Here is a 27252-nt window from a genome sequence, read left to right on the forward strand (position 1 = left end):
TAATAAATTATTTTATATGAACATATTTTTTTAAAAATATTTATAAAAATGGATTTCTGTCCGAAAGATCAATATGGAAATCAAAAACAAATCTCTAAAAATGAAAGTGTAAAGTACAAATTTCAATTGATATTCTAACTATCATCACACCGCTTCCACGAAGGGGTAGGCAGAGATAATAGAACGCCACTCCACTCTGTATTTTCAAACAATCTTCGTCTCTACCATATTCGTGGATTTCCTCATACATACCCGCCGATTATTTTAACTCCTAACCTGACCACTTTAACTCTTTCAAATTGGTATTCAGCATAACGTTATTAAATTTATGTGTTCATTTTATTATCAGTTACTCACCAAATTTAAACTCATTGGGTGTACACATACTTTAAGTTTTTCAATGCGTGTTTAAATATTTTTTTGACATTATCGTCCATAAATGTTTTGAAGATATGTTTTTTTTTAATTTTGTCTAATTAAGGATAGAAAACAATTTTCTTTTAAATGTTTAAACGGTAAAAATATGTTTACATTTACATTCATTATTGTAGAATATTTCATGTAAAAAATGTATATCAGTACCTACCTAAGTACTAATTTATGAACTATACGTGTATTCATGAACACGCAACGATTCGGCCATCTTTAATTTCCTATATCTCTCTTTCGAAAAGTGGATTCCAGAAATCGGACGGCAAAATGGGTCGTATGCATGCACCTGGGTAAATGATGATCCCTTCATTTGAAATTCGCTTTATTAATTGCCACCCCAGCTACTTAATACCCATTTATCAAGTGTAATATCCAACTTACCGAGCTATGATGGGTATAAACGCACCTCGTGGCGTCTAGCTCCTGGACCGCATGGCTGTCATGTTTACTGCATAAATTATTATTTTTTCCAGTAAGGGAATATCCCAGTCTGCTCTGCCATACCGCAGAAGTGTGCCAACTTGGCTGAAGTTAGATCCCGAAAATGTCAAAGATGAGATTGTCAAACTCGGAAAGAAGGGGTTGACTCCATCCCAAATCGGTAAGTTCAGTGACGTTTTGTGGTTCAAACAAAATTCGTTTTTAGTCTTTATTCTCTCGTAAGCATTATTCGGTCATCACTTGCCAATAGATCTTTGAACAATAAGTTGAAGAATACTTGCTAAAATTATTCAGTGATTATAATTTTTTTACTAATTATTATTAACAACGCCCGGTAAATTTGATCTGATCTGATCTTGCTAATTTCGCCAATCACTTTTCAGCTTGTCAATTTATTTTCTTAAAAACAATTTACCTGTAGGTATTTATAGATCCATGCCTGTTAATACTATCTTATGATATAAATAAGTAATATGTAAAACTGAAGATAAAACTAACTTGATTGTAATTTTGTAAGGTTACATCAAAATAGGCTTAAAAGAAAAATTAATGGAGTGGTTATGAATAGGATCGATTCATGCTGATTAATTGTGTTTTTTTTTATTTGAATTAACATGATTGTTTCTTATTTTCCGAAGAAACAGAAGATACATATATATATAGTGTGTAAATTTAACAAACAAAAATAATCTGCTAACTAAACGGTCTCGTAACCGCAAGACAGGTTGTGAGATTTTTTTGTCAGTGGTTTTTTCTTTTGAAATATATGTTGCAAATTATCAATTATTATTTACAAATGTCAGCCTCTGTGGTGTAATGGTCAGCGTGTTTAGCTACCGTGCTGGAGGTCCCGGGTTTTATTGCCAAGGGAAAATAAATATTAGTGATTTTACAATGTAATATTTATTTAATATTACCCTCGACTGTTTCCTGAAGCGCAAGAGTGATCACCTTGCCTTCATGTAAGTAATGATCAAGATAATATGCGTCAATTCGATGCAATGCACCATTGGGTGCGGATAAGGATTATAAGTAAAGTAATATAAAAATAAAATGAAAAATTCATCGGTTGCAAAAATAGTCATAATATTTATGCGATCAATACATTATCATGCGATACACTACATATTGTATGAAATATAAGCAGACCAACCAAGAGTCCCTTAGGAAAAGTATTATAAAGAACAATCTTATTCAAAGCTCAAGTAGATGTGAAGAGTGAGGAGCGCAACATGTCACTGTGCTGTATTTTATTTTATTTGTTTGTTCATTTTTAAAATGCAAAACTATTGGTGTTTGTCATGTGGGATCAGAAAATGTTTTTTATGTCGAGTGAAAAATGTATGACGTGCTCATCGAACTGGAAAAAATTCTTCTTCTAGCCCTTATCCGCACCCAATGGTGCATAGGGCACTGCATCGTATAGAAGCAGTGTTATCTTGATTGTTAAATGCACGAAGGAAAGGCGATCAGCCTTCCGCTTCAGGTACCAGTCCAGGGTCATATGAAATAAATGTTAGACTGAAAAATCACGAATATTTATTTTGACCCTCTTGGGGAATCGAACCCGGCACCTCCAGCATTGTATAGCATTAGCGCGCTAAACACTACACTATGGAGGCGGACAAAATCAGTAAAATAAAATAATGATGGTTGGGATTTAATTTTTACTCAACTTAGGCGCTATTTTGCAAAGATCACTGAGATATATACTGGCTTGTATTTTGCTGGAAGCTAGACAGTCAAACTCAGATGGCAACCATATCTGATGCTACATAAAAATATATGGATGACCCTTGTCTGCACCCAATGGGGCAGGTGCACTGCATCTCATTGACGCAGTGTTATCTTGTTTGTATCAGTCCTGTGGTTCTAGTACCAATCCAAATGATTGAAATAGATATGAGAGTAAAAATCACCTACATTTATTTTGAACCTCATGGGAATTGAACCCGGGACCTCTATAGCACGGTAGCCAGATGTGCTTACCTCTACACTACGGAGACGGACATGATGGTTTATATTATGCTTTTATTTTCAGGTGTTATCCTGAGGGATTCCTATGGCGTGGCTCAGGTCAGATTCGTGACCGGAAAGAAGATCCTGAGGATCATGAAAGCCAACGGACAGGTCCCTGACTTGCCGGAAGATCTTTATTACCTCATCAAGAAAGCTGTGGCTATTCGCAAACACTTGGAACGTAACAGGAAGGACAAAGACAGCAAATTCCGACTCATTTTAGTCGAATCCAGAATTCACCGTCTCGCCCGCTACTACAAAACTAGAAGTGTGTTGGCGCCTAACTGGAAATATGAATCCAGCACCGCCTCTGCTTTGGTAGCATAACTTTAACAATTATTCATGTTCAATAAAATCCTTTGAATATACGCATTTCTTTTTATCTTTATTGACACCCCACCTCCACCCTCAATATGAATATTATATTTGAGAAAACATTAAAGATCTTAATTTCTGCGATGGAATTGTAAAAATAAAAATGGACGATTTATATAGCGTCGTTTTTGTGAAATATTACCTTTTTTAAAATTAAAATATATTTAATAATAAAGTACAGGACTTTTTATAATGAAGATAATGTGCGATTTATAATGAAGATAATTGCACTGTAGCGCAACACTTTATTTTTTTTAAATTGGGAGTTGCATTTATTATTTACCTTGCTTATTATGAACAAGGTTTATGGATCATTAAGTTTATTTTTGTTTCTTCTAACAAACAAAAAAATGCTTTTATTTTGATTTGTGTTGGGAACAGGAGGGATAGTCTAGTGTTGGCCAATCAGCAACTTCTCAGCATTTGCCATTGCTGAAAGAGAACCACGTAAAACTCCTCAGAAACCGGACTGTTGACTGTCAATCAGCTGACCTTCCATTCTACTAGAAGAGGGTTTGGGATTTTGTGTCCTAGCCTGGTTTATAGTACCAATTTCTTCACTATTTTTATCATGTATGATACCACCTCTCGTGACAGTTCCTTATGAACTATCACGGATCCAATGTCAGATAGGTCCTCACCCAGGCTCCTGCAACGTGCTTTCAGGTGTTGCCTTTGAAAGCACAGTACCATTAGGTTTGGATAAGGGTCGAAAGGAATCACGCCATATGTTAGCAGTTGTTAATGTTTAGGATGGTCTTGCAGTGTTCATCATTAAGGCGAGGGATGATGTAATATCTGAACGGCCATGGGAATTTTTTTTTTCAGGGAACAGTTTTAACTAGTGATGGTATATTGTGAAATATGTGAAATATTTTATCTTTAACTAGAAAACTTTTAGACTTCAAGAAGAGGCAGAATCTATTTCAAATATGAAACAAAGAGGTTCAACTACAAAAAACATAAATTAGTTGTTAATCGGCGTTACACATTCGAGCTTGAAAATTTGCATAAATCGGTCAACAGATGTAAGAGTATATATTTTAATAGTGGTATTTACTATGTAAAATATTAATAAAAAAGTATATATTTTATGGAATGGAGATGACATAAGTGAAGGAGCTCAGGGCTTAAAAATAAAATATACAATATTTTATAAATATGTATATATAAATAAACCATATAATATGTATACAAAGGATAAAAAAATACCATACAAGCATATAAAGTCACTTCCAGGACGTGGAATATTTTGGATCATACTTAAGCTAACTATGTAGTAAAAAAAAAATCATGTAGTGCATGGCTGTTACCCATTTCACCCACAAGGAAGTGTTGAGAATCCTGAGGGTAAACAATTAATATGGAAGTAGAACATTTCAATATATAATTCCTTCCATTTTTAATCTGTTGTCCATGGACGTAACGTAACTGAAAAACCACAACCAAAACATGAATGTTTTTAACAAGTGATGCAAGTAGGCGCAAACGTTTCAAATTACCTTCATAATTTTTTTTTTAAAGGCCGCCATTTGTGTCCCATACAATGACAAAGATTTTATGCTAGGTAGATGAGTAGTAGATAGATAAGCTAGGTGGAATGGTCACCTCCGTGGTGTAATGGTCAGCACGCTCAGCTACCGTACTGTAGGTCCCGGGCTCAATTCCTAGGGGGGGGGGTCAAAAAAATAAAAATGATTTTTTCACTTTAATATATATTCAATATTATACTGGACTGGTACCTGAAGCGGAGAACTGATCACCTTTCCTTTATGTGGTAACGATCAAGATTGCGTCAATACGTTGCAGTGCCCTATGCACCATTAGGTGCGGATAAGGGTTAGAAGAAAATGAGTAAAATATGCCAACCGTGGTAACCGAATATGAAAATTCCGTACGCGGAATATTTTGTGCTCAGAAAAAAATTAAATGTTTGGCACATTTTTTTGTACGGGATTCATACATTCTGATTATTGAAAGATAAGGTACAGAAATACATGCTAATTAAGCGTGCTTAAGACGAGCATGCTATCTAGCCATATAGATTTGCTTGAAATAAGCATGCTTGTTTACATACATCGATATAAGTATGCTCATAAGCAACCCTGTTCGCGTTCAGAGCACGCCCATTCCGCCCATGCTGCAGGTAGCATGCTCGAAAATCGAACGACTGTCGATTTTTGAGCGTGCCCGAAACGAGCATGCTCAAAAAATTGTTTATTTCTATCAATGGACATACACACATGGTACTAAGTAGCAATTGCTCAACAATAGCATGCAAAGTTTTATGCTATATTTATGAGCTTGTGTACCTAAACCTATGTATACCTAATTTTTGTCTTTGGAATAATCTCTTTTGTTATTTTTGTGTCTATGACACTGCTAATGTCAAAGTCAAATTCGAAAATATTGCACGTGTTTGTGTATTATTGACGATTTTTTTATCAACTGTGTATTTTACAAGTAATTCAGTTCGCTACAATGACAAAAGTAAGGAAACAACAAAAAAGAAAAACCTTCAACACCAACATAAATAGGAAACGACTTCGAAATCGCCTGTCTAATCTTGGACCAGTTGAATGGTGAATACTTAATTTTACAGTATTTTAAGAAATAAGTATCTTTGGTTACATAAATTTTATTTTAAAACGAATACAGTATAATCACAAGTAGATTCGTGATCATGTCAAATTGATACTGTGATGATCCTGATTCATAATGGATTCATAATCCTGGTTCCAATTTCCATATTTTATCCCACATCTTGGAGAGTGTTATAATGTCTACGAGTGTGCATAATGGCTACCATGTATTATGGCTTAAGGATTCTTCCCTTTTATTTTTAATGGCTTTTCACCCATCTTGAGTGTTGTAGAGTTATTTTTTATTTACACTTTTTACATTTGACTTTCAAGTGTTAGTATTCCTGTTGGCTTAAGGATTGAAACACCTTGCTTTTCCACAAACAAGATATCTACAGATTATGGAAAAATCACCAATTTATAAAAGGAATTGTGATGTCTATATTAATTTTTGTATAGACCCACAAACAGTGTTTTGTACAGCCCGAAAACATTTAATGCAAAATGTAACAAATAGAGATTATAATTGTTGGATAAATAAATTGTCTGCAAATAAAACAAAATTTCTAATTAATTTTTCAGCGAACCAATAACTAAAGCATGGAATCGGTACAGATCTGTCCAAACGAATTTGAAAGAGATGGGACTTACTTATGATTCCAACAAAACTCTAAAAATACAAAGCTATAGGGACGCTCAAAAAATTAAAGCCTTTGCCATTACCAAGGGAGGTTTCACAGTGACTAATGAAGAAAATGTCAAACCATCATCTATACAGAAACCAGAGGTTATAGAAGAATTGGAAGCTGTAGCAAAGGCACCAAAGCAATCTAAATTACGGTAAGCTCCCAATATGTTCCCAAAATAAATGAGTTATCTAATAAGTAATAATATCTGTAAGTTATCTTAAAACACTTAAAAACTGTGTGAATTCATTTATAATTGTTTTCCTTTCGGTTTTTAGTGTAAAAATGTTTTTAATGAAAACTTAAAAATAATATTAAAAAAAAAACCACCATGAAAATGTTGAAAGAAGCTAGAGTGTTTGTTACATATAATTCTGACTGTGGATACCAGAAACTAAATAAATTGAAGTTTTCTGTCTCCATTATCTATTAAGTCATTAAATAACGAAACTATCTATAATACAGCTATTCCGAACCCTTCACCTTACCCGCTACGATGTAAATATAAAAGGTGTTAGTGGCAGTCTCAAGCAGTTAGTCGGGAAACAGCTCCCGTGCCGGAACATACATTTTGGCGGTGCTCTCAGCGGACATTTCATAAAATTATTTTTCTTTCATGTACATTTTATAATAAAACACTACACCTGAAAGCGAAACTGTTTCTTTATTGAGGGGGCAGCGTATTATGCCAAATTATATAACTATATCTATGAATTTTTCAGGCCACAATTATAATTATTGCGTACATTCATTTATTCGTATTATTTCGATGTATTATATTTATGTAATAATATATAATGACGTCGCTAACAATACAATGTTGGAGGAACTAGAATTTTGTAATTTTTCAAAAATGTTTTGCATCATTTGAATTACCATTGTCCAAATTAACGATATTTAAATCTTAATTACAATGCAACCACCACCAAGAATATTCAGAAACTAATTTAAATATTTTGTCCGCCTCCGTAGTGTAATGGTCAGCACGCTCGGCTACCGTTCTGGAGGACCCGGGTTCGATTCCCAGGGGGGGTAAGAATAAATATGAGTGATTTTTTCATTGTAATATTTATTCAATATTACCCTGGACTGGTACTTGAAGCGGAGGGCTGATCACCTTTCCTTCATGTGTAAACGATCAAGATAACACTGTGTTTATATGACGCAGTGCCCTATGCACCATTGGGGTGCGGATAAGGGTTTTATTATTATTATTATTAATTGAAATATTTGATATATTTACAGGTTACCCAAGTCACACGTTGAATATATCACATATTTTATGGATAAGTATGGTTCAGATTATAAAGCTATGGCAAGAGACAGGAAGAACTACAATCAAGAAACGTGGAAGCAACTAAGAGCAAAAGTTAAGAAATTCATGAAGGCACCTAACCAGTATGCCAAGTACTTAGAATCTAAAGGACTGTTGGAGGAAGATATGGACGATGATACTTTGAGGAAAGAGGCTGATGCTCTTCAAATGGATAGTGATTAAATATTTTATATTTATGTAAATGTAATTGTAATTGTGATAAGTTTTCTTTTATCAATAAAAATATTATTTAAGAATAGTTCGCTTTTTAATCCATAATTAATGGACAATTGTACGCTCGTAAAGAAATGATGAGTACGGTAAAAACATCAATAAAAAATATTATTTAAGAAAAGTTCGCTTTTTAATCCATAATTAATGGACAATTGTACGCTTGTAAAGAAATGATGAGTACGGTAAAAATGTCTCAATTTAATATTATTTTTGACATCTCATTGAAGATGAAGAAGAATATGGAAGTCTGGGCATTTACGGGGCTGACGACTGTCATAGGCTGGTTTAAGTGATCACCTTACACACATGTAACGTTCACCAATTCTACCCATTATTGAAAACCACACTACTCAAATTCTTGGAAGTTCTTTATATATGAACCAATTTAGAAACCTTGTTCTTGAATCACTAGAGACATCTATTCGGCTGTTCAAACTTAAAACACAGTAAGGGACATTTTTTTTGTAGTACGTTTTTTTTGCATTTTTGGAGTTAGTAGAATCTACTTAGTCCTAAAATGTAAAAAAAACGTACAACAAAAAAAATGTCCCTTACTTTGTTTTGAGTTTGGACAGCCGTATTGTTGAGATGAAAAGAAGCTTTTTTATTGAGCAGAAACAAAGCAGAAGTGAGATCCGAATCCTGGATTAAAATCACATACTTGAAAATGATATTTTCTGGCATTTCTCTTCTTTGTCTAGTATTTGGACACACTCAAAATGTTGTCTCAATTTAATATTTAAAGAACCAAAATCATATTTTTACTTTTAATAACTTTTTTATATGTAAACTGATACGTGGCGATATTTCCAATGTAATGCATATTTTCATCAACAAAATAACAATAGCAGTGAAAAGGTTGTGGTCCCGTGGTTAGTATCACGGACTCTCGAGTCAGAGTTTCTCGTTTCTAACCCACTCTACTACAATTTGATATCTATTTCTAATAATGACCCGCTTAGGCACACAGGAAAAGTATGAAATTAAAGTATTTTTGCATATGAATTATTTAATTATAAATAAAATTAGAAATTTAAACCAGTTAAAATTTAATCAAATTAGATTTTCGACATCTCAACATAGATTAGGGAAGAATATGAATGTCTGGGTATTTACATGACTTATGATTTACTGTAGGGTGGTTATTAAGTATATTATTTTGAGAAATAAAAATATTTTGTGTTCTGATCCACTCACATTTTTATTAACCAACTAGTTTCGGCAACAACCTGTTGCCCTCTTCAGGGTTTCATTTATTACTATGATAATAAAAAATGAAAGTAATAAATGAAACTAAAGTAATAAATGAAACCCTGAAGAGGGCAACAGGTTGTTGCCGAAACTAGTTGGTTAATAAAAATGTGAGTGGATCAGAACACAAAGTATTTTTATTTCTCGAAATAATATATCAATATGATCCACAAAGCTTTCAATATTCAAAACATGGTTATTAAGTGATCACTTTATACACATGTAACATTCACCATTTTACCCATGATTGACGACCACGCTACTTAAATTTTTGGAACTCATATATACGTCATAATTCTCATGTCAAACTAAAATATGAAGTTGTCAATTATGGGTAGAAGATGAACATTCTTCATCTTCAAACCCTTATTTGCACCCAATGGTGCATAGGACACTGCATTTTATAAACGCAGTGTTATTTTGATCGTCAACACCTGAAGGAAAGGTGATCAGCCCTCCGCTGCAGGAACCAGTCTGGGTAATATTGAATAAATATAAGACTGAAAAATCATTTATGTTTATTTGACCCCTGGAATCGAACTCGGGATCTCCAGTACGGTAGTCAAGCGGGGTGACCATTGCACTACGGAGGCGGAGGTGAATATTATACATATGTATAAAGTCATCATTTAACCAGCTAACGACAGGTCAATAAGCCCTAACCCAGACTTCCATATTCTTCCTCATCTATGTTGAGGTATCGAAAATGTAAAAAAAACTCCTAAATGGAGAAATCCAGATTTGTGAACAGGGATGTTGACTCACCCAAAATGTTTTTTTGCTCTTGTCTTTAAATTTTATCTGAAATATTTTTTCGAATTTAAAAAAGACAATTTATAAAAAAATATATGTATGTTGGTATATGTTTGAATGTTCAGTTTATAAATCGTTGGTGGAACCAGAATTTCGAATAATATCAAATTCCAATAAATGAGCTTTTATTGTATATTAAAAACGTGCTTTTGAAGAATCTGAAACGCAGAAAAATTAAAAATAGTACCTTAAATAACAATAATGGTTTTATGATTTTTCGAAAAAAAGGGAATGGACACTCATGTTAAAATATTCTGTACTGCAACTTTTAGTCGATAGACTATTTATTTTTTAGCTTTTTATGTTACATATATGTATAAATTAATTTGTATTTATCAATAGGCAGTTGAGAGTGTTTTTGATTAGAATTGCAGGTAATTATATTTAGTAACTTTAACCGCAAAGAGTAAATTGACTCATAAGTATAGGCTATAAAGTTGAGGCCTAAGTAGGCAATAAACGGTGTTATATAACCCGTAGCTAGATTTCAAAGTAACTTGGACGTTAGGTAAATTTAAAAAGAAATAGCGAGTAGTGTTTTCATACTACATTTCAAGACAAAAAATAATGGTTTTAACCCTTAGTGTCTGGTTTTTCGTGAGACGTTAGAAAATGAAAAAATGAGTAGAAATCGGCTGACGACCTTTTTTTGGCCGTTGATATGATTTGTGTTCAAAATTCTTCCTACCCCTTTACGCTTTTACACGTATGTATGTACTTTTACATAGGCACATTTTCTTCTTGGTTTTTCTCTGTTTTCGTTCCATAAGGTTGGGTATTTTGATTTGGGAACCTATCTGATTAGACAGAAATATTATCATCAATCACTGCGCAGTAAGTAATAATCTTTGTTAGGTTGGCAGCAGAAGTTAACGACGGTCTGCTGCATTTCGCAGTATCGCGCTGGTATCGCGCGTCTAAGTTTGTGATTTGTGTAAGTTTGTATTTTGTATAGCTGTCATTTTTGACAGTGTGATTCGTCTCACCTGATGTTAAATATGACTTTTGTGAAATTTAATATCGGTGTTTTAGTTTAGTGTTGTTCTTAAACAAAAAACATATTAGCACCGACAATGTCTTGTTATGACCATGAACGTTTCGAGGAAAAAGACGAACATGTCCCTGGATTCGATGAAAGGACCTTCGATATTTTGAAAGAAATATTTGGAAATGTTGCAGAAGAAGTAATTATCGAAGAAGTTTTACATTCCTGTAATGGAAATCGTATGTATATATGTAATTTTTCATTATTATCTTAGTCTACATACTAGCTAGCTTCCATTTACGTTTTCGTGCGCATAAAATCAATAAAAGAATTAACTTACATAAAACCCAAGCATATGGTACGTTTTTGATAGAACGCTAAGAAAAACTGTTTTCATTGTTATTGTTACATTGTTTTTTTTTTTAAATTATTATTATTGACATTTTTGGCGATAAAACAAAGATTTTAATATGGTGTGGTTTTGTAATTTTCAAATAGAAAAGAAATGCACTAGTGAAGGGGTGACTTGTACATAATTATTTAATTCATATTTTTTTAAGTACAAAAATGCTTAGTGTTTTCATTTATTTGATTTCCTTATAATTAAAATTTTATACAAAGTATTGTGAACTACATGGTGAGTAAAATTAAAGTAAAAAAATACATAAATGGTTGTCCTTTTTAAATAAGGGAATGAATGACCCGTTAAGTCTTTGGAGGCTTGTCTGCAGCTATATACTTTAGTAAGGACAGGGAAGGGAAAATGTAAAAAATTCAACACCAACATCTGGACCAAAATCTTTCTTGAATTTATTTTGCAATTGGCGGGAATTTAACCCTTGTAACCAGTTTTGCAGTCGAGCCCCTACTCAACTATGCCACGTTGCCTTCATGTAATTTAAATCAAGTCTAAATGTCAGAAAATGTATAATTCCTGATAAGTATACAAGTATATATTTTTAAATTTTCATTAGCAAAATTCACATGAAATATATATTAGATATCTCAACAAAGACAAAGTATCTCTTCATATGAAAGAAATATGAAAGTCTTTGTTTAATAGAAATCACATATCGCTCACTCCTTTCAACAACGTCATATATCAAAAATCTTCAATTTTCAGTTGTGCATGTTTTCAGAATGCCCAGAAAATGTACTATATCCCAGAAAAAGCAGCATATTTTTAACTTAATATTTACCCGCTACAGGGCTGAAAGTGTTGTTTTTGCATTTTGAAGAAAAGGATTATTTGATTATTTTTTTAAATACAATAAATATTTTTCAAATGGAGAAAAAACATTCAGGTTTTACCTAAAAAGATCTTTTGCACAGTAAAAAGTTCTATAAGTGGCTTCATATTTATTTTTAAGACATTTTATTATATTTTTAAACTTTAAAAACAATCTCCTGAAAAATCAAGTTTTTTGATTTATGACGTTATTGAAAGGAGTGATTGATGAGGAGGTTTTTACAAACTATGACCCAAGAGCGCTTAACATTTTTCTTTTTTCGTGTACCTTCACCAAATGCCCCGTTGACATTTTAGGTTTACTACTTTTGCATTAGTTCCTTTTAAAATTACCCGAATATCCCTTGCAAAAACATTTTCAGGAAAGGTACAAAGTACCTATCCATTCTATCCAATAAAAAATAATTAGCATTGCAAGTAAACATATTTTTCACAATAAGCGAGGTTTTACGACTGACTAAAAATACAACATTTGAGGTACAAGACCCCGATATAACCAATCACTATCTTATAAATATAAATTTGTCTAAAATGGTTTGCTTTATTTCTTCTTATTTAGGGAAATACCCCGTGCATAATAAAAGATAACTTTGAATGTAATTCTTGGTATCTGAAATAAGTCATTCTTGGTATCTGATATTGCTTGATTATATTTGATGGATTATCTTATTATTTAATTTTAAAAGTTATTTAATTAATTTTGCAATCTACAACAGCAACAGAAATCTCGGACAAAATAAAAAGTCCCCATGTATAATATTGGAATAAAACAATTTAAGTAAAGCTGAAATACCTATGTAAATATAGTAGAAAATACATAGCTCCATTTTTCGATGTATTTATTTAGTTTCCGATGTTATAATGACACCTATAAATCTTAGTTAAGTTTAGTACCTCGAATAAATACTCAGTAAGAATATAACAGATACTTACTCAGTAAGATTAGAATATTACAGATGTTTTCATCTACAGGTAAATAGTAATATGTTTTACTATTCACCTTTAGATGAAAACATCTGTAATTTTCAAAACTAGTTGTGTGCAATGAAATAAAACTCATTAAGTGGTATTACACAAGTGTTTTTATTTTTTGTTTTGAATATTGAAAGCATTAACTTTGTGGATCATATTGATATATTATTTCGAGAAATAAAAATACTTAGTGTTCTGATGTGAGTGGATCAGAACACAAAGTATTTTTATTTCTCGAAAAAATATATTTTTTAAATTTTTTTTATAAATAATCAACATGTCATTCCACAAAGTTAATGCCGAAATAATAAATAATATCTACTTACTTTAAACAATTCTATTGTTTAAATTTTCAGAATTATGATGAACACCAAAATATCAGTTAATGATATAATTTTTTTTTATTATTACGTCTGAATGCTCTGTATTTTGCAGTTAACTTAAAGACCTTTATATATTAATTAAATTATAGAAATATAATTCCCAAATCAATGTGTTTTTATCCAAAATTATATTTTTATAGTTGTTTATTTTATTTAGTTTGTAGAGTTGAATTGAGTTGTGGTCTCGTAGTAACGAACGCAGACTTCTGATCTAAGGTCTGTGAGTTCAATTCCCACTCCTTTTGCTGATTCCGATTCTGACATTGATTCCGATTTTCAAATATAAGTCTAAGCTTATCTGAAGTTGCATCACTATATTGTGGATGTGGACAAAATATAGGGGATACGAACCATACTTTATTCCAGTGTCCTCTCACAACAGAGGAGAACTTCCTAAACAGCTCAATACAGGCAGTAATTCAACTCCCCACCCAAGTACCACCCAAGTTCACCTTCTTTCTGATTATTTTTCTAGAATTGAGCTTATTATATAGGTTATAATCTCTAAAACGTTTGAACTATGATTTTTTAAATTCATTTTGAAATATATATTTTTATTCTTTTTTTTGTAAATAAAAAAATAAAACTTGACTCAGGCAGAAACATTCTTTCACTGTCCAAAAAATTAATTTAAAAAGGCTTATCTGAAAATGGTATTTGAAAAATTGAAATAATTGTGTATCTAGCGTTCATTCTTTTAAAAGTGTTCGTTGTTTTGGTTAATTATAATATTGTTGCTTTATAAATAAAAATATTAATACTTATCTAAATGGTTCCATAATTAATTCTACAACAATCATTATTGATATTTCATATAATAAGTGTGTTCCTGAAACAAATTAGTTTTATTTACTATTCCATGTTGTATTTCATATTAATTGTATCTCTCCCTTGTATGTTAAGGATGGCGGAAATATGTACTCTTAAAAATATAAAAATAATGATTTTATAATTATTTCTACAATAAGTTTTATTGGAATTTCATATGTTTTTTAGTGCGTATCTACAAATTTGTAGTTTTACAGTTCCATATTGTATTTTACGTTCATTGTATAAGATTTATAATATATTTATTTCATAAGATTAGATGGCGGAAATATGTACTCTCGAAATTGTAATCATCATTTAAGAAATGTTTTTTTGTTTTTTGTTCCTATGTTTTTTGTTTCTTATTATTTTTTCTTTTATTTTCAGTTTCACATTCCATAGAGTGTTTGATGAAAATAACTAATTCGAATGAATTGTGTTTGAACGGAGAGACAGTTTTAGTCGAGCAACAAAAGGATAACGTTAATTCCCAGCCGGAAGTCTCCGAGAATGTGCAATCTATTCTTTATTCGGAACGCTTATTAAAGAACCCAATTTCTGGCAACGCTCCCAAAATGGTCAAAGATAATAAAAATCCCACTGAACATCAAACGGACAGGAAGCCAATAGGAATGCCATCAAACTTTAAAGATGTAGTTAATGACATAAATAATGCTTATCGCGTTTGTGTTCTGATGCGAGGTTTACCGGGAAGCGGTAAAAGCACTTTGGCAAAGCATGTAGTCGAAAGTACTGTAAAAGGTGCTTTGGCTGATCACATATTCAGTACTGATGATTTCTTTATGGTTAATAATAATTACCTGTTTGACAAAAAGAGATTACACGAGGCCCATTCCTGGAATCAGACGAGGGTGAAACATAAGTTATTTAGCGGTTTCAGTCCTGTTATTGTGGATAACACCAACGTGGAAGCCTGGGCAATGCAGTTTTATGCAATCAACGCTGTCGAAAATGGTTATATTTTACATGTTTTGGAACCTCAAACCCCGTGGGCTTTGAAACCTAAACAACTACACTACAAGAGTAAACATCAGGTTCCTTTACTAACTATCAAACGTATGCAGGAAGAATTTCAGAAAAATATAACTGGAGAGTTACTACTCACGTTCTTCAGATTAAAATATCCATCAGGTATGACCCCGCCGGTATTGAGAGATCATCCTGAAATTGTGACAAAGCAAATAAATACGAAAAATCTTATCGATTTATCCGTGCCGCAAGAAAATATACCCAATCAGACTGCAAAACCTAAAGAATTTTCTACTACCGGTCCCATTGGGACTCGGACTCACAATGCCGGTATTAATCTTGGCCTCGAGACTAGTATGCAAAACATGACTTGTAGTGACGACAACTTGGAGAGTATTCAAGGCTGGGAGAAAATATCGCAACAAATCACCGAAAGTAAACACCTTGATGTTCCACAGTTAGTGGGAATAGTGTCGGGTTCTCAAATATTCCCAAAGTACAAGGAGGAGCCCAAGCCGCAACGCATTGATCATAGGAACCCTTCTAAGACAGGAAAAGCTACATTGTTTGCGTCGGAAAATGTAAATTGGGAACCCATTACTTCTACCATGTCCGAATGGGTTTGTGAGGATAATTGTACTGTAAATACACCAGAAGAGAATAAAGTGCTCGCTGTAGATACAAGTGACGCATCTACTAATACTCATAGTTTTGATTTAATGGCTGAGAATTCCATGTATTTTACAATCTTGACACCGGTTAGTCGCAATATTAACGAATCGTTTGTTTTCATTCACAAAAGCTCACCACGTTTGAAGATATCATTAGACAAAGGAACTATGACATGTGACGAGGAGCTGACTGGGATAGCAGAAGGAAAGACAGATAAAAAAGAATGCATGGAAAATATGCGAACTTTGTTTTCCGACATTCCCGAAGATTATTTACAGGACATTTTGGATCAATGTAATGGCGATATGAACTGGGCCGTCGGAATACTATTAGATGGAAAAACTGACCACAATTTGCCACCGAGGACACAGCCTCGAGAACCTTTACAAGAAACGCAAACCCCAGTACTGGAAACGGAATCTGAAAATGCTACAGGTTTGTCCAAGCAAACTAGTCTACCGAATGAAAATAACGTTGACTGTTCTCAAGGGGAAAGTGAAATGATTATTGGAGAAAGTCGTCAACAAAATAAATCAGTTTCAGAAACATGTAACGATTTAAAAAAGCAAATTGAGGGGAACTTTGTTTTTAGTGAATCTCACTATTCTCCACATGTTATGAAACTGCGGAGGAAAATACACGGAGATAAAATTCTTCCCCAAGCCTTTGTAGATAATGAGAATGCGGAAAAAGCTTCTATAAGGTTAGAACCCGTTCCCGGACCCTCCGGTGGAACTCACAGAGAGAGCCCCGAAAACGAAGAAGACCAGAGTATCATGTCAGTCAATGTGGGGAAAGAATTCATCGACAACCTTCATAATATATACGGATCATACGCTTTGGATCATGATTGGGATCCCATTATCCACATGCCTATCTCTCTGTTGAATCAGATCCACGCCCTCTGGTTAGAATCATTGTACAATCAGATTGATGTTCATAAAGAATATTTGAAGGCAATGATTAAGGAAGATGAAGACTTTGCCAGGTAATACAGCAGTTGTAAAATTATTTCCAGCGCATACAAAATGTTTTTAAATTAAACATTTTCTTGGACAAATTTGACTAACAATAGGTTATTCTAGGCGACTGTACCTTAAAGAGCAAGAAGCTTTAATATGTGGAGAAGTTCCCGCAGTTCCTAATTTGCGGGAGATAATGGACATGGAGTTTGCGATGTCGCAGTACGATATTGACATTTCTGAATGGAAGAAGGGAATACCGGATGATATGGCCTCGCGATTAACTCGCCAAAAGCTCATCCAACTCTTTCCCGATATTGATTCTGAAGCGCTCCTAGAAATCTTCAATGCGCATAACAATAATTTCGAACAGACCTGCAAGGTAGATATATTATATTACTGAAATCAGTCACATTGACAAAATAACAATACCAATTAAGACATGAGCGGATGCAATGTATCCAATAGATACACTCCTTGCTTTCGCTGTGTTATTTACAATTTTTTATTTTGTTTCTATTTTTATTATATTTTATAATAATGTGTTATACTTAGTATTGCATCCATCGCTTAGTCAAGCTGAAAAAAAAATTATGGTTATTATTAATGCCTCGGGAAATATATCAAATAAAAAAACATATTGTAGTTTTTCCATACAGTTTTTTTTACTAAACACAAAACTGTTTTTTCATCTCAAGTATCTCACAGATTAACTATCTTGAGTTTTTCAATTCATTAACTCAATTCAATTACTCAATTCATTAATTTTTCAATTCAATAATTCAATTCATCAACTATCTTGAGTTTTTCAATATATGAAATATTTGTCAATCTTTTTTAAATATGCATATGCACATGCATATGTGTGTAAGTCTGTTCTACGAAAATCAGAAAAAGGGGAAAAAATCCCAGTATTTAGTACCAACAGGTACAATGTATTTCACAGGTATTTACGCCAAAATGATGGCCAAGTAGAAAACTCACCTAGACTTACGGAAAGTATAGAGAGAGACAATATTATCGTAAAATACATACACGAATGACAAAAAAGTTTTTTTTCTAATGGATACGTTGCTTCCACCAGAGGGTCAAATGAATTTTAAATATTTGGTTATCTATTTTTTTGCTGTCTATTATGTAAATTCGATTTGTTATATTTTGTATTTTAAAAGCATTATGAACTTTGTAGTGTGGTAATATAACACTCCCCTTAAGGAGAGTTTTTGATTTTTTTATGTTGATTATCTGTCCGCCTCCGTGGTGTAATGGTTAGCTTGTTTAGCTACTGTGATGGAGGTTCTGGGTTCGATTCCCAGGGAGGAGTTGAAAATAAATATTGGTGATTTTACACTCTAATATTTATTTAATATTACCCTGGACTGGTCCCTGAAGAGCAGGAGTGATCACCTTACCTTTATGTAAGTAACAAACAGAATAACACTGCGTCAATATGATGCAGTACCCTATGCACCATAGGGTGCAGTTAAGGGTTAGAAGAAGATTTGCCATAGTTATTATCTCAAGTTATTTTGGTAAATCTTATTATTTTGGTTTGTTAAATTCTATATTAACTTATTATTTTGGTTTGTTAAATTATTTATTTTTATTTATTTGTTTTTATTTTATTTATGCAGACTCTTTTAGTATCTACTGGTAAAATACCCATTACGCAAGCTGAAGAGGGAAGCCAACAAATTATACGACAAATCATGATGGAACAAGAGAAAGATTTGTTGGATAGGGCCAAGAAAGAAAAAATAAAAGTAAGAGAATTCTTACATTGCATTTACAAAGCTTTTACATATATTTAAAATATACCTATTTCAAAAATGTTCTAAGTGACTCTTAAACAGTTTACTGATTTTTTAAACTTTGGGAGTGGTAACAGATTTATTTTTAAGGTATATACAGAAATTCTTAAAGTACGAGATAGAATTTTAAATATCATTACATGTATTTGTTTGAATTTACGTTTTTCTTGTAGTTATTCAAAAGAAATTTAAAACTAGTTGCTGGTCCTGAAGTTTCTAGTTTTATGTCTAATTTTATCACTTAATTCAATCAATTTTATCAAGGAATATTCAAATATAAAAATAATGAAAGTACTTAAATAGACACCGTTAAAATTATGTTAATAAAATTGTTGAGAGAAATCTGATTTGGACGACTATCTGGGAGGTGTGAAAGAGATCAATACCCAGCGTAATATTGTTTTACATATAGGTAGCTCTTCCAACAGCCATGACTATTGGAAGGTCGGCCTTGTGTATTGGAATACGAACCAATCTATGCTGCCACTGTGTTGGGTAATTATTTGTAACATACAAACTGATGCTTTTTTAGTAGATTTTTCCAATATGCATAATTTTTTTCAATAACTAGCTTTCTCTCCTATTTTCTATTTTTAAACAGGGAGGTAATGTTAATTACATCACAGTACTCCGATCGATCAATTACTTTTTGGTGAAAAAATGAAATTCTATAAAGATAGACCGTAGCTAGTAGAATTTACCAAAAAGTACAAGTACTAGTAGTATGTAGTATATATGTATGTAGTTTATGTTAATTTTGTTCTGAAATTATAATACATTTTGACTAAAAACACTGTTTTTAATTCGTAATTCTTTAATATAATATTGCGCACAATGGGCAAGATGGTGTCTGTTTCTAGTCACAGGTGATTTGATTGATGGATCGTTGTATCTAGTATTAATTATACCAAAAGGAATGCGACTGCACCTCAAACAGTCAAATCTTTTTCTATTTATTTATATGTTTACATATTTTATGGTATATATTTGAAACATGAACAAAAATCCTTCATAAAGATGCCTATGGTATGAAGCTAATTCTAATAATTTTAAAACATCTGTAAGAAATTAAGGTATTATTAAATTAGTTAATAATTTGTCAATACAGCATTTGCATGGAGCTCTGGTACCTATCTGGAGAATTAAGGCGGGAACAACAGTACAATTTTTTAAATTCGCAGTTAACTCACAATTACTCGAGAGTATTGCTAATTTTAAGAAAAATTAATGACCTAGAAAGTAAAGTGCCACTTCTGTTATTTACATATAATTTCTAGAGGCGTTATTTGGCTACACTCTTTCATTGTATGTATTGGCCTGATTCGCTTAGAAATACATGGTGTGTCCCGAAAGAAATACAAAGTGATTTAACGACGCGACTGTACATCTGATTGTTTGAGAATGGTAGTGGAGAAGACATACCATGGCGCATTCGATACCTGTAAAAACGCTTGAGCTGATGCATCAACGCAGATGGAGCCTATTTTAAAGAATTTTGATGTGTTGTAACGAAAAGTTCAGGAAATTCCTTGTAATTGACTCACTGTCATTACTTTCCGGACAGACCATGTGATCTCGATGTTTAATTGAGAATCTACTAAAGGATTGCTATGTTTAGACATGTATAACTTTTGCATTCGAGTTTCATCGTCATGCTTATTTGCTAAGGATTTTTTTCATTTCAGATAGGGCGGTAGGATCCGCTTAGTTGCTTATTTTATTATGAACTTTTATTATACTTTTTATTCACATTTATGAACTTTGAGACCTTTTAAAACTCTGGAAATAACTATACGTATTTATGAATATTTTTTAAGGTGATGGAAACACAAAACCTGGGTGCTTATTTCAATAGAACTGATAAAAAAACAATACAGAATTACAGGTAAGTTATATTAATTTAAATATTTCAAACTCTTACTTTTTCTCTCTTGAATCCAATACAGCAGAAGCTTGCTAATCATATTGAATAATGATAATGCAAAATTCGGACTAATTCCAATATCATCAATATTTTCATACAATTTTTTTTGGTAATTTTGAAAATATTTTGCTTATTTTTTTTTAATGAATTAACTTCCAAAAACAAGTAAAAATAGATGGAGTTTTGTATTAATGTTAATTAGGTATTAATAAGTACATGTTAATAAATTTTCATAAAAACAATATCCATACTTTATTTTTTCGTGTATACTTTTCGTAGAAATTTGAAAAATCAATTGCTGTACCTAAAAGGTCAAGTCTACCAATTTAATTCTCAGCTGTTGTCATTTTGTCTATAAAAATACGTATTTCTTTTGAAACATCGCCATTCATTAGTTTGTATGTTGAAAATAAGTATAAAAGTAACATTTTTTAAAATCTATTTCTAATTATTATGTTTATTAAACACAATAAAATAGAGTATTTCTAATTATTATGTTTATTAAACACAATAAAATAGAGAGTTTTAGAAATCTAGCCAAATTAAAACAATATTACATGTCAAATTGTTAGTTAAGATTTTTTTCATCATGAAACATTTTTTATTCAAATACTTGATCAAAACTTTATGGGTAAAAAATATTTGTTCAAAATAAATGGTTTGTTAGCATTGACAACCCACCATGATAACTCAACTGCTGTAGGGAGGGGAAATGGAGGGGCTGACGGGGTGACAGCAGGGTTCCCAATCTGCCAACAGTATTACCAGTGCAATGCATGCCCAAGTTATATGAGTCTAAAATCATAATAAATTCCAATATATGTTCTTTGTAGGGAAGAGGCAGTACAACATCTGGAAATTCGTAAAATGTACATTAGAAAGGCGAAAGAATATTTTCAACGTGGAATGACAACAGCTGCCTCCTACTACTCTCAGTTGGCTGTCCTCCATACTAAGAAACACGATTACGTTAACAGTTTGGCAGCGGGCGAGATAATGGAGGTAAGTCACACCTGCCCTTGTGAGCGTACATTTCTTTATTTTATTAACCACCCTACTCTCGGGTTATTTTCTGAGTTGATTCTGTAGAAAATATCTTTTTTTTTTCTATAGAATTATGAAAAAAATGTTTGTTGTATTCATATCTGTTTTTTTTTTTGCCATAATAGGTGCTTTTAGGACGGAACTAATGTACTTTTCGTTAGCGTGTTCCCTCTCTCTGTCTCGCATTAAATATTTTTGGCACAGGGTTAGCGCAATGATGCAGAACAAAGAGGCGTATCACGTACGTTCGTGTGTGTATGGTGGTTAATAATATGTGAATGCTGCATAAAGATAAATTCTAATCAAAAAGTGTATTCCTTGTATTAGTTGAAAAAGTCACAAACTTTACAAAAACCATTATTAAATACAATATAATCCAGACTGAATACATATTTCAATTCAAAATAGTCTTTAATAAAATAAATATAAATATAGTCTATAAAAAACTACTTTGAATCACATTGTATTTAAAAATAAAAAATAAAGTAATTTATTTTGTAAATAAAAAAATATAGAATTGTATTAAGTTTGTACTTCATTGCAACATCACATGTGCAGGAATTTCATGTTGATATTTTGTAAAACTAAAAACTCACAGCTAATCATATGTTCTGCAGCTATAGAGACTGCAAGTTTTATTACGTTTAATTCCGGAAATGATTTTTTTTAAACACATAATGACGTCACATTTTCAAATCACTACTTTCCAGTGTTTTCCCACCCTTTAAAAAAAGAGCCCAATCCCTCATAATCTCTGTTATTTATTTACAGATTTAACTAAAAGCATAGAAAAAGTTTATTTTAATTATTCTTTTCAAGTCACTACATTGCTTTATCTATTATGGTTTCAATTTTAGATCAACACTTCAAAAAAAGACGCCTTTACGCTGGATTTGCACAGCCTCTTTGTCGCAGAAGCTTCCGAAGTTCTGGACATGTTTCTCGATAAACACATAAACATCTTACGGGAAAGGAACAACCACCAGGAGTTGAAGCTCTTCCTCATAACTGGCCGTGGACTTCACAGCCCTCGAAATCATCCTAAAATCAAGCCCGCTGTTATTGCGAGGCTCAGGCAACGCGAAATCAGGTCAATATTACGTTATGCTCTTTCCTAACCTTCGACCCATCCGGGTGTCTGAGACGGAATGCTTGGTAACCTCTCCCTTGGACGTGTCGTGGTGGCAGGTTCATAATCCCATTTTGCTGAAAAATATATTGTCTCTGTTCATTTTTGATTCTGGATTTCAAGGTCTCCAATGCCACAAACTGGAACGTGAAGTGGCGTGAGATTTACGATATATGTTTAAGTTCCATAATTTTTATTAGTGTGGTTGTCAATCGTGGGTAGAATGTTGAATGTTACACGTGTATAAATTGATCACTTGACCAGCCTATGACAAGCCATAAGCCCTGTAAGCCTAGACTTCCTTCCATATTCTTTTTCTTCTATGTTGAGATGTCAAAATGTAAAAATAACTCCTAAGTGGAGAGACCCAGATGTGTGAACGAAGATTTGGGCACACGTAAATGTAATTAATTAATATGAAAAATAGCTCCTATAATTGGAGATAATCCAGATTTGTGAACAAGTATTTGGACCCAAAATGTTGTAAATAATCAATCTTCAGTGGGATCATAAATGGTTTTTAGAATCATTAAAACTGAATACATTTGATTTTTCATTGCAGATACTACGAGGTGAATCCGGGACTTCTCGGCATTCATTTGAATTGTCACCACATGTTGACGGATACAACTGAAATGAATGAGTGACATAGGGTGAATGCCGTACGCAGATTCCAAATATGCTGTCCTCCCCATTCAGAACCCGACTACATACAACCTCTCTACGAAGGCGGAAAATCCATTGTGTATTTTTTTTCTTAATTGATGCGAGCCTATCCTATTTTTGAAGATATATTCTCTTTCGGATATGTTCACTGTTATTTTGATCCAAATTATCTTAATGTGCTTAATATTCTTTTTAAAAGTGACTTTCATGGTACAATGATTAAAGAAATAACTTCGTTTTTTACCACTTGAGTTTTATTATAGACTACATGTTTCAGAAGTTAAACTTCCATCATTCAGGTCTGTATAATAACTATTATTATAGTATAGTATAATAATAGTTATCATACAGACCTGAATGATGGAAGTTTAACTTCTGAAACATGTAGTCTATAATAAAACTCAAGTGGTAAAAAACGAAGTGTTTTCTTTAATCATTGTAACATGTCTTACCACAAAGTTAATGCCGAAACAATAAATAAGGTTGTGCACTTTCAATACGGTCTTTTTACATGTGGAATTTAAGTGTTGAAATGTCAATTAGATCATTATTCAGTTATAACGCAGTTTTCTTTGTGATTGAAATCCTACAGATGTATTGTTTATAAGAGAGTGTAAAATAGGAGATATTGTTGCGGAAGAATCGTACATTGTCTTTGTTACATGTCTAGTTACATACACAATATATAAGAAGGCGCAATAATATGGCGGCTCCATTTTCCCCCCTTCAGACTCAGCCAATTGACAAAATTAATTTATAACCGATAAATGCACCCGAATACTTGAGTAATGGCACAAAATGATTTTTCTTACGATATTACACTGATTAAATTTTTTTATTTATTTGTTTCATATTTTAACTTCATTTTGGATTATTTTTCAGATTTAAAAAAAAATATATTCATTTGCTTTTTTAAACAGATTATTTCGTTTTAATAGAGCCTAAAATCTATTAAAATCCTGTATTTTTTTGTTTTGTCATTTTATCAACAAAAAATACAAATGACCTTTACAATCGCAACAGTTTGTATATGGAAAATGGGTAAAAAAAAAATGCACAAGAATTGTTTCTTTCGGCACAAAATAGTGTTGAAAAAAACCATACTGTTTGTATAACATTATACTAAAAGGAAGCCCAGTACAAAAAGGGATGAAATTTTGGAATTGCCTGAAGTGGGTAAAACTTTAGAGCAAGCATTATAACGCTTAATTTACTAGTAATTTTATTAGTCACTTTATACATGGTAATGTACCATTTTTATATTTAAAAAATTCCATATTGATAAGGATATTAAGGAAAATTATGTGATTGAAAAAAGTCTTAGGTAAGATTTCTCCTTGATTCAGAGATTTTATTGAATTCTGTCTTTTAAAAAATTTTAAAATACTTTTTAATTTTAAAATGCAAACAAGTTCCGGGTACAGTGCGACAATATCATAATTGTAATTATTATATTAACTACATGCCACAATTCTAAACTTTTAAAATTAATTTTGGTTAGTTATTACGCCATTGTTTTTAGGCTGTGTGTTTCTCTAATTAGTTTCCAAAAAAAAACTGTAATAAGATTTTTTTTGTAACTTTTGAATTTGATGTTTAATTTTAAGCTTAGTTTCTGCATAAAACATAATATCATTCATATATTAAATTAAAAAATTGCCAAATCTAAATATAGTTAACTTTGTCAACTTCAATTTTGAAGATATTTTGTACTTATGATTATATTACAGTTATATTTATTTAGGAGAAACATTTTCAGAAGTGAAGTTCAATACATAACCCATACGTAGTATGTACTTCCTTGACAGTTATTTTTAGTGCCAGTTTTGCAAATATTGTTTTTTTTAGTAAATCTGCAAAAAATACATGCATGCAAAAAAATGTGATGATTGAAAAAAATTGTATGTTTTGGACTGATCTTTGGAATAATATCCTTGGATTGATCCAAAATTTAATTTGTTCCAGTTCATGAGTTATTTATTTTCAGCAATTCACTAGGACAAAACAATCTTTGTTTAACTTCGTTGTACAATATTTTTCTTGGAAAGGGGCGATTTTTTAAATTTAATTAAAATAAATACAATGTTACCATTATATTAGTGAAAAATAATATGAATTTGTAGTCATATTATACTCAACCATCATTTATTTCTTTAGTTTTTCATTCAAATAAATTAAATTTCTTTGTCAATTACAAAAAGACTTTTGTATAAAAGGGTGAATGCAATAGTTTTGGCCCCATATTTATTTTGCAATAAGGTACAAAAGTATAATATTTTTACAAAATTTTTATACAATTGATAACTGAGGAAATATTTTTTTTAAATTTATGAAATTAATATAAATTTTTGTAGAGTTTCTTTATAATAAAAAAACTCTTTAAAAAAATATATAATGTAAAAATATAATACGGTATTTTTCATCTTCATTGTTCCCACCGTAAATTTTAGTAAAATAAGTTAATTGTTATTACAATTGACAACATTTAAATTAACAACAATTGAGTAGAATCTTTCACATTTGGCACATTTTAATTAAATTTAATTTCAATTTAATTTTAATTTAATATAGTATTATTGTAATAAAGTCTTGTTTTTACCACAATTATGTATAATGTATATATATCATCCCTGTTAAGGCAAAGTTACTTACTGAAGTCCATCTCAGACAATAAAATCAACCATGTAAACAGTGAAATTTTTGTAATAGCATTTTTCTGATAAATTTGAAAGTGGAAATATTAGCAACTTTACTATTGCCCGAAGAAGGGCACAACATTAATTAGAATTTAGTCATTCAATATATGTATAATCCACATTATGTGAGTCAATACATTAAATATTGTTTCTACCTGAAGACATATTTAATGTCCAACTCGCATGCTAAAATATTTATTTTACAAGTATGATTACTGAATTACTACGATCGGAAATTAGTCGTTGTAAAATTTTAAATATAAAGAATACAAATATGTATTCATTAAATATTTCATGTTGGCAACAAATTGTCGAACTTCAATTAGATCGTGACTTTATTATACAACCATTATAAAATATATCTCGCACTTATACATACATTAGAATATGTAGGATTAAGAACAAATTCAGAAGATTTACTTCAGAAATCTTCCCTACCATTCACTTTTCTGATTTTGGGAAAAGATTTTTATGTCTATACACAATAATCACATTGTTCTATTATAATATTGGTGTTGTCAATTCAATGGAATATGTGTATTTGGTGTTATTAGCATAAGTTGTTTACCATTCAACTGTCAAAAGCGTGTTAATGTTCCGAGTTCGGAACATCAAGTATTTTTGGCAGCACAAACATAGGAAAGCAGGGACATTCTTGTAATGATTATGACATAGATACTAAGACATGATAATTATTCCCCGAGAAAATAAACCATCTTGAGCACTGCTTAATTTATACCTACGGGATTAATTAATACCTACGGGAGTTAAACGATTTATTATATTGTAAGTGTTAACATATAGGACTTTTCCT

The 27252-nt window shown here is 31.8% G+C and overlaps 3 protein-coding genes across 4 annotated transcripts; all 3 read left to right on the top strand.

Annotated features, from left to right (window-relative positions):
• The first annotated feature begins 663 nt into the window (after positions 1-663).
• Positions 664-3260, top strand: RpS13 (ribosomal protein S13). The gene is made up of 3 exons (XM_088264379.1): positions 664-722; positions 906-1033; positions 2915-3260. Exons 1-3 carry the CDS (start codon positions 700-702, stop codon positions 3217-3219), a joined length of 456 nt encoding a protein of 151 aa, XP_088120505.1. The 5' UTR covers positions 664-699; the 3' UTR covers positions 3220-3260.
• A 2375-nt stretch (positions 3261-5635) lies between these two features.
• On the top strand, positions 5636-8107 carry LOC148306776 (nucleolar protein 16). Its single transcript, XM_088264380.1, has 3 exons — positions 5636-5849; positions 6432-6689; positions 7781-8107. The coding sequence occupies exons 1-3, from the start codon at positions 5749-5751 to the stop codon at positions 8031-8033; spliced, it is 612 nt and encodes a 203-aa protein (XP_088120506.1). The 5' UTR covers positions 5636-5748; the 3' UTR covers positions 8034-8107.
• Positions 8108-10998: 2891 nt separating this feature from the next.
• LOC148306777 (uncharacterized) lies at positions 10999-25299 on the top strand. 2 transcript variants are annotated; one of them, XR_015837950.1, is made up of 9 exons: positions 10999-11372; positions 14932-17194; positions 17292-17550; positions 18803-18931; positions 20797-20864; positions 21737-21905; positions 22805-23037; positions 23639-23952; positions 24225-25299. XR_015837950.1 is itself a non-coding variant. In XM_088264396.1 (8 exons), exons 1-8 carry the CDS (start codon positions 11222-11224, stop codon positions 23721-23723), a joined length of 3357 nt encoding a protein of 1118 aa, XP_088120522.1. In that variant the 5' UTR covers positions 10999-11221; the 3' UTR covers positions 23724-23993. The 2 variants fall into 2 exon arrangements, 1 of the variants encoding a protein (XP_088120522.1); XM_088264396.1 differs by lacking the exon at positions 24225-25299 and having other exon boundaries at positions 23639-23993.
• The last annotated feature ends 1953 nt before the right edge of the window (positions 25300-27252 follow it).

This window comes from Brachycentrus maculatus, unplaced genomic scaffold (genome assembly GCF_059751285.1).
Source record: "Brachycentrus maculatus isolate JH-2025_06_01 unplaced genomic scaffold, ASM5975128v1 h1tg000226l, whole genome shotgun sequence".
In the NCBI taxonomy this organism is placed as follows: domain Eukaryota; kingdom Metazoa; phylum Arthropoda; class Insecta; order Trichoptera; family Brachycentridae; genus Brachycentrus; species Brachycentrus maculatus.